This window comes from Astatotilapia calliptera, chromosome 5 (genome assembly GCF_964374335.1).
Source record: "Astatotilapia calliptera chromosome 5, fAstCal68.1, whole genome shotgun sequence".
Taxonomy (NCBI): domain Eukaryota; kingdom Metazoa; phylum Chordata; class Actinopteri; order Cichliformes; family Cichlidae; genus Astatotilapia; species Astatotilapia calliptera.
In genome coordinates this window covers 26,507,501-26,522,624 of record NC_137426.1, presented here as the reverse complement: position 1 = coordinate 26,522,624, position 15,124 = coordinate 26,507,501, and the positions used below count along the sequence as shown (strand labels likewise).

The following is a 15,124-nucleotide window of genomic DNA, read 5'->3' as shown; positions in this document are numbered from 1 at the left end:
ATTGTGGTGGTATTTTGTAGACTGTGGAGTGGAGAAAGATGTGCTTTTGTGATCTTGTATACAGATACGAAGCACAAAACTCCATGTAGATCGACACAGATCAAAGCTCCCAGTATAAAATCTGACCCTCTGATCTGATTGGATTTCCTTGATCTTGAGATACATTGTAACGGTCCAATCAGAAGAGAGATAGTGATGGTCGCTTTACCAGTTATGTTTCTGGCCTAATTGCTGCTGCAGGTCCCAAAAGGAGAAGTAGATTTACAAAACGCACTGTTGCATAGGGCCTTCAGCAACCAGAGGATTTTGAAAACGCACTACACTTTTCAGGAAATGGAACCAGCTGCTCTCTGATTGGACACTTTAAGCCCATACAGAAAACAATTTTGTGTAGATTTGTTTTACAAATTTTCAGATGTTTAATTACAACTACAAACTTTAGACCTATCTATGAGCATCACATTACATGATCAAACTCACTGCTTGCTAAATGCAAAGGATCTAGTGGACTGTTTCCTAACAGTGCATCTCTGCCGCAGTTTCCTTGCGTGTTGTGCGTTATGTCACACTGTTAAAATCAGCTCTGGTGTAAGAAAAGTTGTAAGGAAGAAGTGTCAACTTCATTTAAGCAAGCAAGCTCACAGTCCTCCTGACTTTGCCTTCTTGTGGACCAGAAGTCGAGCCGCACTGTTGAGTGTTAGGTACACCTGTGTGTGTGTGTGCTGGCCCTGCCGCTGCTTCTAGCCATCTTTCAATGGAAGGTTTTATCACACACCATACTTGGTATTTACTTTAAAGTGACAGATGTGTTGTTTCTGCCTCTTTGCTTTTATGGGTGTGCTTGTTTGCTGCTACCAAGTAAGAGATGAAGGTGCACTCAGAGCTGGCTGCAGTAGTGTAAACAGTGTGCTGCTGTGTCCATAATGAAACTCTGTGGAATGTATCCGGGCGTCTGTGTCCAGAGAGGAGACTCTGCTGTGAAACCCTGTCAACTGGCATTTTAACCACGTTAATCGTGTTTATCACGGTAGCGCTAAGGTGCTCCAAGTGGATCTGGTATTGCTCTGGCTCAGTTTCTGCTGTGTCTCCTCTCTGTCTGGGAAACCTTGCAGACCGAATTACCACTGTACTCATGGTACTTCGTGGTACTTCGGTATACCCAGCATGAGTTAGTCTCCACCTAAACTGTGGCAAGAAAACACACTTGTATATTTACGATTATAATTAAAGGACTAAATATAATGCAACATGCAGCATTAAAAAGTAGTCATGAGTCATGAGTAACCTGAGCAGAGCTTACGCTACCAGTGTGAAGGAGGGGCTGATTACAGCCCCTTATATACCTTTGTGATACCACTCCCATAGTTGGGCATGTCTGTGTTGATAAGAGCTCCGATTGCTTTCAACTTTCCTCAGTTCACCACATTGTGCACTCGTTCAGTTGCTCAGACCCTGGACACTTTTTCAGAGGATTGTCGTGATCTGTGTGAGTAGTGTTTCTACTTACTTAAGCTTTCTTACTTAAGCTTTCAGGCAGCTAGTTGGAGCTGGCATAGCAATGAAGGGGTGAACCTTACCCCCCGGCATTATTTTTAACCCCTCCTTCCCCTCTCTCGGTGATCCTCTCCCCCTCCTCGTCTCTCGTTCTGCTGCACTGATGGTAGAGTTAAGAAGGGCAGTTCCTGCCTGGCAAACGTTGTGTTTAGGTTGCCCTCTTCCTCCTCTGATTCTTTTCGTCTCTGCATTTGTGCCTCTTCACTTCCTTGCGTGTACTGTCTTTGCCTTTCTCAGAGGTATGTCTCATGTGCTGGTTACTTTAGCTATGGGTTTGACTGCTGACCCAGTGTTTAATTTTAGGAAGTGGTTAAGCTTGCTAACCTATGTTGAATACTCCCTAGCTATATGTCAGACTTTGTCATAGAAGGTTAGAGAGTGCTGTGCGCTCTTTAAATATTTTTAGTCAGTGTTTTAGCGATACAGAATGAGACTTAATGCTGATCATTACAGTTTTGGTTATATACTTTAACTTTTGTTAGTTTTACTGCTTTAGATTGGCAGCAGTTGTGCCTTTACCTGTAACACACTGGTATCCTGACAGTGTGTTTAAACTGTAATTATTTCGAGTTGCTTTATTCATAAAACACATCTTATTGGATCAAGTTTGTTCTTCAATTTAGGGTCTTATTTTTTAGGACTTGTGAAATTCTGCAAGAGAAACTAAACCCTGCTCTGGTGGGTGAGTATGCTAAAATAAGCCTGAGTATTCAGTAATACAGCCTGTGCTCTTCATTAAATCCCCTTTAATGTTATATGTCCTTCTACCTACTTGCTGGGACTGCTTAATTAGTAGTTGTTTTCTTGGCCTGCATTCCTCTGGGGGACCTGTCTGCGTTTAGATGGTAAATATGTCCGTGTGTATACCTGTGTGCAGATTTGACAGCAACCCTTTAAACCATTTCACAATTGCAGGCAGGAGAGGGTCAATAAGTAACGACAGGAGTGGTCATGACTGCCTGCATGATTCAACTTTTACAACTCCACTCCCTCTGATGTCAGCGCTCTTGGGGGTTTTGACAGGTTGCGAAAGAAGCAGTAATTACTTGGTGTTCGTGTATGCAAGCAGCATATCATGAGTCGAATATTATTCACTAGAAGTTCATTGAAAGTACTAACTTTTCAGAAGTGCACCAACATGTCCGCTCAACATCGGTATAGGCCTTGTTTTATGCTTTTGGACTTTTAGCAGATTGGAGTGTTGGATAGATGGCGGTCGCTGACTTTCCCCCCCCCCCGTTCCATCACATTGGTTTTGTGCTGAATGCTCAAAGATCTTGTGATAGCACGCTCTGATTTCTTTCTTTCCCGTAGACAGTCATGAGAGCTATGGTGTTAGAGGTTAGTAATACATTTTTTAAAAATGGCAGCTATTAAAGCTCTCAAGGATACCTAATACATCAAAGTACAAGACCATAAATAATTGAACGACAAAAGTTAAAATTCAAGATAGGATATGGCATAACCAGATGCTAATCAATCTGTGCTTTTTTTTTTTTTGTTTTGTTTATGTAGATGCTTTGTTGGCGGACCTCGAGTCCACAACATCCCACATCTCGAAACACCCCCTTTTCCTGTCTGAAGAGGCCGCCTACTCTTTTCCTGTGCGGGGTCAGACCCAGCAAGACATCTGCTCTCCATCCCAAGTCCCACCTACTCCCTCAGACCAAGCTCTGAATGGAGTAGAAGAAATAGAGGTAAATGCATGCATGCTGTAAATGTTGGGGAATTAACCAAAGACTGTTTCGTTTCAAATGCTGCCTGATGAACTCATGGATGAGAAGTGAATTAGTTGCTGCATTGATCCTCTAAATTCACTATTGTTATTTTACTTCCTTATTTCAGTCTGTCGGCACAGCGCAGAGAAGTCCTTGGTCTAGAGATAGCAGCAGTCTAGGCCAACCCACTGGTGGAGAGGACCACGTGTACAGGTTAGAGGTCATGTTAAGTCTCAACGAAGCTCTTGAGACATCTTTCCAACAACAAAAACTCAGTACAGCTAAATTTTTTTAGAATATGTTTCTGAGTAGAAACTAATAAGTAAAAACATTTGATCAGAAATTTCCACTTGGTGCTAAGCTTGAAACAAGATGTTGTTGATGATAAATGTTGTTTCATGTCTCTGCCCTGTTCAGTCTCCCTAATAAACATAAGAGCAGTGACTCATCAGCTGGTGCAATGAACTCACTGGGCAGCAACCTGTCTGAGCTGGACCGCCTGCTGTTGGAGCTCAACGCTGTGCAGCAAAGCACTCCTGCCTTCGCCACAGAAGGTACAATTATGAGGGAGCATTTCAGTTTATGAAATGCTCCCTCATGTTTCTCTGAAGGAATGTCGATGTCACCGTCTAACTATGGTACTTCTGTTTCTGTGGTATTACACAATGGTGTCATTCTTTCCACTGTATTCTGTTACTGTTTCAGTGTTTGCACTTCACACTATGTATGCATTTTAGCAGGATATGCATTCATCTTTTTTCTTTTTTTCTTTATGCCGTAGAGGAAGCTGCTCCACCGCTGCCTGGCAGCAGCATTGTCCACCACGTACAGGAGAATGGAGTCTCCACTGCAGGTAAAGCCACTGTGGTGGAGAAGCCCAAACGTAGTGGACCCACTCGAGGAATCGAGGACGTTCGACCAAGTGTGGAGAGCCTTCTGAATGAATTGGAAAGCTCTGTCCCAGCACCACAGTAAGACCAAAAATTGTTACAGAAAAACTGGATTTGTACTACTGAGAAGTTTGTGCCCATGTATTTTATGCTGGCATGAACCACTTTTATACTGTACGTGGTTTATATTTGTATTTATTTTTTAAAAATCCAGTCATTTTGGTTGACGGTGGTGTTTTCCTCACTAGTCCCGCACCGTTGGTGGTGTCAGATGAGCAAACAGATGGACAAGAAACGCTGTCACAACAACAAGCCAGAATGTCTGCCTCCTCTGCCACACGAGAGCTGGATGAGCTAATGGCCTCCCTGTCTGACTTCAAAGTGCAAAGCAATGTGAGTGTGGTTCAGAAGTGGGTTGACTTTGGTTTGATTGAGGACAGTTATTTTTGGTATGTGTGGCTGTTTAGAATTTAGCTGTACTGGATGTTTTTGCATCTCTTAATTATAGAAAGTTGTTGTTTTGTTTTGTTTTTTTGGCATTTGCCTGTTTTTAGGTCTTATTTTTATGAGCTGCATTTCTTCAACATTGCAGTGACCAAGGTTTTTTTTTTTTTTTTTTAATTTGTTGTCAGTATTTGTGATGACATCATTCATTCGTGTTGAAACAACAATTTTTTTTGTATTACAGTAACTTTCCAGGTTTTGCTTTGTGATGCTCTTTACTGTCCTTTCTCTTTCACTCTCATCTCATTCTTTATTTTCCTGGTCTCTTTCTCTTTTCTCTACCACTGTGTATGTCTTGTCTTTGTATGTACATTGCACCCTTCACATAATTGCACCTGATTTAGTCTGGCTCTCAGGTGTCTGTCAATCAAGATGCAGTTGACCCATTATTAGTTGCTGGTTCACCGGTTATCCACCCAATAACTAACCCACCTATAACGCCTCAGATTGGTTCCCCTGATACTCCTCTACCCAATAGTTACACTGCTCCGTCCTGTACACCACTCCCGCTGGAACTCCACATAGATGAAGATGGTGGTTCAGCTCTTGCATCTTCACCTCTTTCTGCTGTAGTAATAGCATCATCTAAGAGCCTTCAGTACTCTCAGATCCAACAGAAGGCTGATGATGGCACTGTCACTTCTGAGATCTCACATGTTGAGAGCTTTAGTTTTTCCAGTACTGTAAAAACCTCCAGTGAAACTGAAGTTGACACCCCCACTCATATAATAACTAAAGAGTATGCTAATCCAGGTGCTGCTGCCACGAGCTCCAAACCCGTGGTTGTTTCTAAAAGTCCTGTTACAGTCTCTAAAAGCCCGAGTCCCACTGTTAAAGGCAAGAGTCCCAGTCCTCCTGATGTTGAATGTAAAAGCCCGGTCCTTAAAAGTCTCAGTCCTGCTCCTGTAAGTCACAGTCCACAAACAGCAATACAGAGGGATAGCCCAGTTACCGTGCCAACCACCATGGAAACAGTGCCCAAGTCAGCTAGTCCATTAACACTTCCGAGACTTTCAAGTCCAAAGATTTCAAGTCCTGTAACAATTCCTAATATCTCTAGTTCTCCAGCTGTATCTAAAAGCTCCAGTCCTGAAACAGTCCCAAAAGATACTTGTCCTAAGAGTCCTGCTCCAGTTAGGGGGAAAACATACACATTTCCAAGCAGCAGCAGTCCCACAGGGTCTCCAGTTTCGGTCGCCACTGTGCCGTCAAGTGGCTTTTATGCACCTCTTATAGAAAGTCAGGGAGGCGAAGTGCTGGGTTTAACGTGGCCATGCCGGAAGCCTTTTTTGGATGATACTTTAGAGAAACTTTTATCAACCGACTCCACTCGACTGGGTGAGAACCAGCCACCGACTGCTTTTGTGCCCGGGGAAGAAGACAGATCTTGGGAGGAGGAAGATGGATTTTATCCAGATCTCAGCCTAGAGGGAACCCTGACACCCATGACTGAGTCCAGCTGGATGGATGAGTGCTTTACCCCCTCCACCTGCCCTGGGACTCCAGATGCAACGCTGGACTTGCCCATACAGCAGCCCTCTGCTGTTGACCGTCTATCTGCTTCTGGTCAAGTAGGAGGCTCAGCTTGACTCTTCCAAAATAAGCTGCTGGCATGAAGCTATACAGGATTTAATACTTTGTGGCTCCCTTTTAATTGGCATGTGGCTAAGATATAAATTATATCTGGAAGTAATGGCAGCAGGGTTGTATTAATTGGTTGTTCAAGCAAAATGCTGAAAAGCTTATTTTGGGCAAGCAGCTCTACAAGTACTCGAGGAGCTGTGCAATAGTACAAACATGTCAAGATGAGGAGAAATTCCTCAGTCTCTGTGGTGTGATGCATGTAGTGTCATATAGCAATTTCAGAATGGCTTGAGGGAGAAGTCGCTGTGTGGAGATCAGTTGTGGCTGATGTTGAAAGCTTTGCTGAAAAGATGTCTCTGCACGCCCCCACTTGCTTCATTGACATTGCTGTGTTAGTCATAGCACCTGACATGTCATGTTCAAGCTTTTAATCACTGACACGGCCAATACGAAAAGACCCAGACTCCACAGTAAAAGGGATATCTTTTCCCTTCCCTTTTTTGCATTTGCAGATGAATTTAAAATGCACACTAGAGCTCTGTTGGTTTAATCTTTGGCTCTGCTTTGGCATGTGCAGAGTTTTATTTTATTTTGTTATAGACGGGTGTTTTCCATCGAGCATGCCTTGCCATGGATTTCCGGCAGGTTTTATGTTGATATTAAAGAATGAGCCTGTGCAGGAGGCTGATGCTCGGCTTCTGCAAACAAAATCAATTAAATATGCCTGACAGAAAAACTGCATAGCATTTTGACCCCAGCCGCTGCGTGTGGGTTTTTGCATTTGAGTGAGAAATCCACTTCTGAGCCCATCCTGCTTGTGATTGATTTTTTTTTTTTCCTTCGGCGTATGGCACAATTCCAGCTTCCCACACCAACTTGTTGTCTGCTCTCCAGCTCAAGTCAGTTATCCGCCGCACCAAAGAGACGTCCAACGTGCACCCAATGTACAGGGAGGGAATGTTGAGACGTAAAATGGGACCAATCATTATAAATAAAAGCAACTCGCAAGATCGACTTATTGAAGAGCTGCAGGGAAAACTGGGGATCGGGCGGTTGGAGCGCAGGCGTAAACAACAGCCCGATGACTGGTTGACGGAGGGAGTCATTGTTACATCCAACCCACAGCGGACACGAGAGGAAGGGATTCAGCCATCTGTGGATAAGGTAGCAGGATGAAGGTGGAGACGAAAAGCCTCACTGATGGTGTAGTTTATGCCTTTTTGGCTTTTGATCACAGAATTAACTGGCAGATATTAGATATTTATCATTTTTCAAACTTAACCATAAAATTTTACTTGTTATTGGCAAACAGTTTAAACAGTTTCACTTTTCGGGCCAATATAGTTTTCCTTTTTTGTGTCTGATGTTTCTTCTCCTTTCCTCGCTGCTTTGTTTCCTTCTTCCTCCCAGATCATCATCCCTCCTGAATCACCCGCCCCACAGAGAAAAGTCCTTCCCCCTCCACTGTCTCCCCCAGTTCTCAAAAAGCCACCCCCCATCAAGCAGACTCCTCCGCCACTACCTCCTCCCCCTCCAACCCCACCTCCTCCTCGAGAACCTACCCCTCCACCTCCCAAGGAACCTAGTCCTCCTCCTCTTCCTCCTCCTCCTCCCCCACCTCCTCCTCCTCCCAGGGAGCCCACACCTCCCCCTGTCCAACCTCCTCCATCACCTAGCCCTCCACCCAAGCCGGTCACGCCACCCCCGCCTGCCAAGCTCTTTGTATCAGTGGGTTGTCAGACAGAGTACGACCCCATCTTTCCACCGATTCAGGCACGGATCACCTTTCTTCCATCTTCCTCCTCTAACTTCATTCTTTCCACTTTCTGTCACACTTTGAATTGTTTTACTTGAGCTTGTTTGTTGGCTACTTGGATATGTATGGGCGTTAAGGAATTTGTCCAGACACTCGTTCTGTTTTTTGCCCTTGGTGTCAAACAGGTAACCTCATGAAGGCTTTGTCTGCAGTCCAGTCACAGGGGTGCTGACATTCAGGCTAGAAGGACTGAGCCCACATTCTAATTCTGACATCCAGTGGCGCCAAGAACAGTGTGTTAGAGAGGAGAATTTAAGAGCTTAGAGGAAAGCAGAGTGTAACTCCCTGATATTCCCGTTACACTAAGAGTCCTGCCATGCATAGGAATGGAAGGATTGCAGTGCCACTGAAACCTAATCTGCCGCATGACAGCACAGTTACCGTCACAATTATAGCATGTCTCACAAGACTTAAGTCAACATGTCCCATTATGTCAGACACCAACCAGTTGAAGCTGAATTTCTTATACAATCATGCTTTTAGGAAAAAAAAACTTTGTTAGAACCTGCTTTAGCAGAATAGCACAACCATGGTGAAATACCCAGGAAAAGGCTGTGTTTAATTTTATCAAATGTATGGAGGCCGTGGGTGTGGGTGGTGGGGGCATGCAGCATAGGTGCTATTTTCTCCTTCAGTGGAATGTAGGAGTCATGACGCTCCAATGACAACACCACCTGAGAAGGTCTGTGTTTGCTTGCATTAGTCACCAGACACATTTACACATACATGTTAATATTTGAGGCCTGTTAACATAGATTAGGGCTGATCTAGGTGGAACTGTTGGAGCTCAGACTTCATAGGCCATCAACTACAAAGACAGTAGAGACGTTGAGGTGACATATAGCACACAGGTAGCCATTGTAGCGTCCACTGTCTGCATCCACTTGTGGTCAAAGCAACTACACCTCTAATAATCCTTTAAAAAACTATGAACTTATAGTTCCTGCATTTTAGCGTTGAGTTTTCATTCCTGGAGGTTTCTAGGTTTCTTTGTAGTTTACATGTAAGTCTCACACCTCAAGGATCCCTGGTTCAAAGCCAGGAGGAGACACAAATCCCTTTGGGGCTGCATCAGGAAGGGCATCCAGTGTGAAAATTTGCCAAATCAAATATGCTGAGCCATCTGCTGTGGTGAGCCCTTGTGAATAAGAGGGCAGCCAAAGGAAGCTTTTTTTAAATTAATAAACTCTCAGAAATTTTTATGTTTATACTATATCGACTTCCGGAAAGCACCACTGCGACTTTAAAATTGTTCCTCTGAGTGCAATTTAAATCCCAGTTACAAAGACAGCTACATGAAGTCAAGTAAGTGTGCAAGAAAAATGAAAACACAAAATGTAGCAGTGGTGCGATTCACTCACACTAACTGATATTATACTGAGGTTGTTTATTGAAGCATCTGAATGGTGTAATTAAACACTTTGCTTTTCCATCTCTGTCAGATCCATTCACCGGGAATGACTTCTCCCTCTCCTGCCCCCAAACCAGCCAACAAGCTGGACAACATGCTGGGAAGCTTGCAGTCTGACCTCAACAAACTTGGCGTCCAGACAGTGGCTAAAGGGGTCTGCGGTGCTTGTAAGAAACCGATTGCTGGGCAGGTAACAGCACAGAAACATGTAAACATACATGTATGTTGAATGTGGCTCACATACTAAACTTTTAACTCGCCTATTTTTAGACACGTGTGCTCGCAGGCTGTTATTTTTATGCACGAATACCCAGTGGGATTTTGCACACATTAATGCAGTTTTCTGTTAATGGTATGGTGAAGAGAAGATTACACTTTAGATTTATTTGCACAATGAGTGCAGCGTTGGCTTATGTTTCACTTCAAAGCTGCTTAGTCTATCAATAGCTCACCTTTCATTTAGTTTACAGCCAATAAGTGGGGTAATAAATACAATGTGTGTTTCATTTTACCAAAGTGTAGCTTTAAGCTCAATATAAGTACATGATATCCAGATAAGTTAGTGAAACTAACTTATCTGGATTTCAGCAGCAGCTCCTCCTCCAGAAAAATGATATTTTGCGATACTTTGAATTTACAGAGGCTTAATGTTTTCACAGGATTATAAAGATGTTTTTACTTATGTGGAACAAGATGATTGTAAATATGGTTATTATTCCTTTTAAACTTTGAGTTGCAAACATCTGCTGCTGTTTGCAGGATTCCCTTTGCTGCTCTCATGCTCTGCTGCAGAGATTTTCTCTGCTGAGCCAGGTCTTTTCTCCTTGCAGCTCATTAATTTTTCATGCACCGTGTCTCCCCACACCAGGTGGTGACTGCCATGGGCAGAACGTGGCACCCCGAGCACTTCGTGTGCACCCACTGTCAGGACGAGATTGGCTCTAGGAACTTCTTTGAGCGCGATGGGCACCCTTACTGCGAGAAAGATTACCACAACCTGTTCTCACCGCGATGCCACTACTGCAATGGACCCATACTGGATGTCAGTAATGCAAACTTCAACACAAACACATACACACGTATACGCATACATGGTTGTATACAGAGACTGGGCAGATAATATTTATTTATTCATAACTTAATGGATGAGGGTCTTACTGGAAACAATGTGCTGGAAAGTGCTTTTCTTTCTCAATCACTTACGCTGATAGTCAGGCATATAAATATAGCATGCATGCACAAGGCCCTAGAAGAAGTTGGAGCAAAGTGACTTCTAGTTTCCTTGTGCATGTAGGAAGTAATGTATTATTCTGTAACATATGAACACATTACAAGTTAAGGTTACAGATGCTATTCATCCTCCTTCTTATCCATTCATAAAGCTGCTGTTGACTGAGTTCGATATAGGCTTGGTTAGTGGTTTAGTGTTTTGTGTTCACTGGTTGGGATCTAACTGAGTGCACAGTAGGTAGTGGCTTTTGCCAAAACAGTAGAAAGAGAATTTAAAGTGAAATTAGATTTTTGTTGTGCTGTTGGCTGGCTGTAGTGCACTGAGGCGATAGGAAATGCAGGTCTGTAAAGCTTTCCAAATTGTTGGGCTGCCTCCTTGTTAAACTGCAATGTGTTGTGTTATGTGGGGGTGTGTATGTGTGTGTGTGTGTGTGTGTGTGTGTGTGTGTATATATGTGTATATATGTGTGTGTATATATATATATATATATATATATATATATATATATATATATATATATATATATATATATATATATATATATATATATATATATATATATATATATATATATATATATATATATATATATATATATATATATATATATTAGGGGTGCAACGATACACAAAATTCACGGTTCGGTTCGATACTTTGGTGTCACGGTTCGATATTTTTTCGATACAAAAAAAAATGTTCATGCCTTTTTAATTTCCATCCATCCATTCGCTTCCGCTTATCCTTTTCAGGGTCGCGGGGGACGCTGGAGCCTATCCCAGCTGTCATAGGGCGAGAGGCGGGGTACACCCTGGACAGGTCGCCAGTCTGTCGCAGGGCTAACACACAGGGACAGACAACCATTCGCACTCACATTCATTCGCACATTCACACCTAGTGACAATTTGGATTATCCAATTAACCTATCCCCACAAGCTGCATGTCTTTGGACATTTATTAAAATTATAAATATATATTTTAACACAAAAGTACAGTTTTTAAATTTAACCCTAACCCTTGTGCGTGTTGTTTTTTAGCTCGTCATATTGCAGCCACAGAAATTCTTTTGTCCATGAAACCATAAAGCTGCACTTTCTTTTTGCCTTATAGTCTGATTTGTCATAACTTCTCCGTTTTGTGGTAAGCTTTTCTTTGGCTGTCACTTCTTCACCCTGACCTGTCTTATTTGGCTCAGCAGAACTAAAATATATATCTGTCTGTGAAGGTTCTCAATCATCCAGGTCATCGTAGTGAAATATATATCCTGCCGCACTCACATAAGCTCAGCGATTCTCTGCGCGATCAACCTCTCACATGTTTAAGCTGCGGGAGATTTCACTTGTCATGTTTGCATAGTAAGCTAACAATTAATAAGACGATGTCAGAGGAATTGGTGCACAAATTATCATCACTCACAGATCAGTGCTGTCGCTCTCTATACACAGTTCGCGCGATTGCAAAGTGAAAGCAAAAAAACAAGCGCAAATTCAAACACGATTTCAATATGTCACATATTGACAGTGGCTCACCCAATGACATAATTACCCAGCTACATTTCTGAAAGAATGCAAAAGCATTGACATATATTTTTCCTTCCTACAATAGCCCGACAGGCAGGGCAGAGATAGCCCCGGGACGTCGGGCTAGCGATATTGCGAGCCCTGTATCTGATTGAGGAATCACTCATCTTTGGAAAAGAGAGTTTATTACAGAGAAATGTCTCTTTCCAAAATAAAAGCTATACTATCCGTTTCTTCTGGGCTATATTCTCAGCAGCATATTAAACATATCAGGTCTCCATAAGGAGAATCCTGTGCTAACAGCTGTCTAAATGACTCGGCTAAAGTTTGTAGCATGCATGCTTGTTTTTGTCTTTGCACTAGGATGATGTCGGTGTAAATGTGCAGTCATATTCGTTGTGTTCCCACTAGTGCTTTCAGGTTAATCTCGTTGAAATAACCTTAACGCCACAACACGGCAAATCTCCGTTAATGAGCTACCCTATACAGAGGGGCTAGACGGCCAACACGTTAACGAGCTAACTGCGCTAACACACTAGCTCCCACCCATGTAATTGAGCATTGCATGGCACATCCAACATACTGTTTTACTTTAGTCCATGACTCGCTTACCTTCAGGGTCATACGTCACATGAAAACCAAAATAATTCCAAACGCCAGATCTGAATGAGGGTGGGGAGGTCCACTTCTGTCTCGCTAGCTTGCCCTGCGCTCTTCCTTCTGACCATCCTGTCTGTGTTGAGTGCTCAGTGAATCTGCGTTCGACTACTCCGCCTAGGCTGCACTCTCGAGCCTAGGCGGAGTAGTCAAATGCAGATTCACTGAGCGCTCAACACAGACAGCATCGTCAGAAGGAAAGTTGATAGTTGATTTTCTCCCCTTTGGTTTTCTTTCTTTCTCTCCCCCTCTTTCTTTCATTCTTTCCCCCTGTCCTATCCCACAGTCATGTCTGTCCCGTTTGCAACTGAAAATAAAATAAATTCATAATTATAATAAAGGTCAATCAAATGGACCAATATGATGATCCACTTAAAATAAATCCTCTTGGCATCTTTCTTGGCCTCAAGACAACAATTCTGATGGCTATAGATCCAAACGGGACACAAAAAAAAAAAAAAAAAAAAATTGAAAAAAAAAAATTGAAAAAAATTTTATTGTTCGATACATATGCGTACCGAACCGAAAGCACTGTATCGAACGGTTCAATATCGATACGAATATCGTTGCACCCCTAATAAATAAATAAATAAATATATATATATATGTATATATGCGTTTACATGCGTTGCTATGGGTTAACTGTCCGTTGCCATGCGTTTACATGCGTTGTTATGGGTTAACTGTCCGTTGCCATGGGTTACCGGTCCGTTGCCATGGGTTACCGGTCCGTTGCCATGGTAACCGGTCCGTTGCCACGGGTAACCGGTCCGTTGCCATGGGTTAACTGTCCGTTGCCATGCGTTTACATGTGTTGTTATGGGTTAACTGTCCGTTGCCATGCGTTTACATGCGTTGTTATGGGTTAACTGTCCGTTGCCATGGGTTACCGGTCCGTTGCCATGGTAACCGGTCCGTTGCCATGGGTTACCGGTCCGTTGCCATGGTAACCGGTCCGTTGCCATGGTAACCGGTCCGTTGCCATGGGTTACCTGACCGTTGCCATGGGTTAACTGTCCGTTGCCATGCGTTTACATGCGTTGTTATGGGTTAACTGTCCGTTGCCATGGTAACCGGTCCGTTGCCATGGTAACCGGTCCGTTGCCAGGGTTACCGGTCCGTTGCCATGGTAACCGGTCCGTTGCCATGGTAACCGGTCCGTTGCCATGGGTTAACTGTCCGTTGCCATGCGTTTACATGCGTTGTTATGGGTTAACTGTCCGTTGCCATGGGTTACCGGTCCGTTGCCATGGTAACCGGTCCGTTGCCATGGGTTACCTGACCGTTGCCATGGGTTAACTGTCCGTTGCCATGCGTTTACATGCGTTGTTATGGGTTAACTGTCCGTTGCCATGGTAACCGGTCCGTTGCCAGGGTAACCGGTCCGTTGCCATGGTAACCGGTCCGTTGCCATGGTAACCGGTCCGTTGCCATGGGTTAACTGTCCGTTGCCATGCGTTTACATGTGTTGTTATGGGTTAACTGTCCGTTGCCATGCGTTTACATGCGTTGTTATGGATTAACTGTCCGTTGCCATGGGTTACCGGTCCGTTGCCATGGGTTACCGGTCCGTTGCCATGGTAACCGGTCCGTTGCCATGGTAACCGGTCCGTTGCCATGGGTTACCTGACCGTTGCCATGGGTTAACTGTCCGTTGCCATGCGTTTACATGCGTTGTTATGGGTTAACTGTCCGTTGCCAGGGTAACCGGTCCGTTGCCATGGTAACCGGTCCGTTGCCATGGTAACCGGTCCGTTGCCATGGGTTAACTGTCCGTTGCCATGCGTTTACATGTGTTGTTATGGGTTAACTGTCCATTGCCATGCGTTTACATGCGTTGTTATGGATTAACTGTCCGTTGCCATGGGTTACCGGTCCGTTGCCATGGGTTACCGGTCCGTTGCCATGGGTTACCGGTCCGTTGCCATGGTAACCGGTCCGTTGCCATAGGTTACCGGTCCGTTGCCATGGGTTAACTGTCCGTTGCCATGCGTTAACATGCGTTGTTATGGGTTAACTGTCCGTTGCCATGCGTTTACATGCGTTGTTATGGGTTAACTGTCCGTTGCCATGGGTAACCGGTCCGTTGCCATGGTAACCGGTCCGTTGCCATGGGTAACCGATCCGTTGCCATGGTAACCGGTCCGTTGCCATGGGTTACCTGACCGTTGCCATGGGTTAACTGTCCGTTGCCATGCGTTAACTGTCCGTTGCCATGCGTTTACATGTGTTGTTATGGGTT

General features: G+C 43.8%; 2 protein-coding genes across 4 annotated transcripts in view; both read left to right on the top strand.

Moving 5' to 3' along the window:
• Positions 1-15,124, top strand: part of LOC113022750 (paxillin-like) — a 37,524-nt gene that overhangs the window by 14,577 nt on the left and 7,823 nt on the right. The window contains exons 1-9 of one of the 3 annotated variants that reach the window (XM_080301390.1): positions 1,684-1,793; positions 2,193-2,236; positions 3,070-3,251; positions 3,400-3,485; positions 3,690-3,826; positions 4,054-4,243; positions 4,411-4,555; positions 9,509-9,667; positions 10,346-10,519. In XM_080301390.1, coding sequence (XP_080157516.1) covers positions 3,733-3,826; positions 4,054-4,243; positions 4,411-4,555; positions 9,509-9,667; positions 10,346-10,519 — 762 coding nt within the window. In that variant the 5' untranslated portion in view covers positions 1,684-1,793; positions 2,193-2,236; positions 3,070-3,251; positions 3,400-3,485; positions 3,690-3,732. Of the gene's footprint in view, positions 1-1,642; positions 1,794-2,192; positions 2,237-3,069; positions 3,252-3,399; positions 3,486-3,689; positions 3,827-4,053; positions 4,244-4,410; positions 4,556-9,508; positions 9,668-10,345; positions 10,520-15,124 lie in introns of those variants that run through there. The other 2 variants (XM_080301389.1, XM_026168493.2) reach the window with 2 other exon arrangements.
• LOC145428746 (uncharacterized) lies at positions 5,011-8,232 on the top strand. The gene is made up of 3 exons (XM_080301391.1): positions 5,011-6,237; positions 7,145-7,414; positions 7,661-8,232. The coding sequence occupies exons 1-3, from the start codon at positions 5,632-5,634 to the stop codon at positions 8,102-8,104; spliced, it is 1,320 nt and encodes a 439-aa protein (XP_080157517.1). The 5' UTR covers positions 5,011-5,631; the 3' UTR covers positions 8,105-8,232.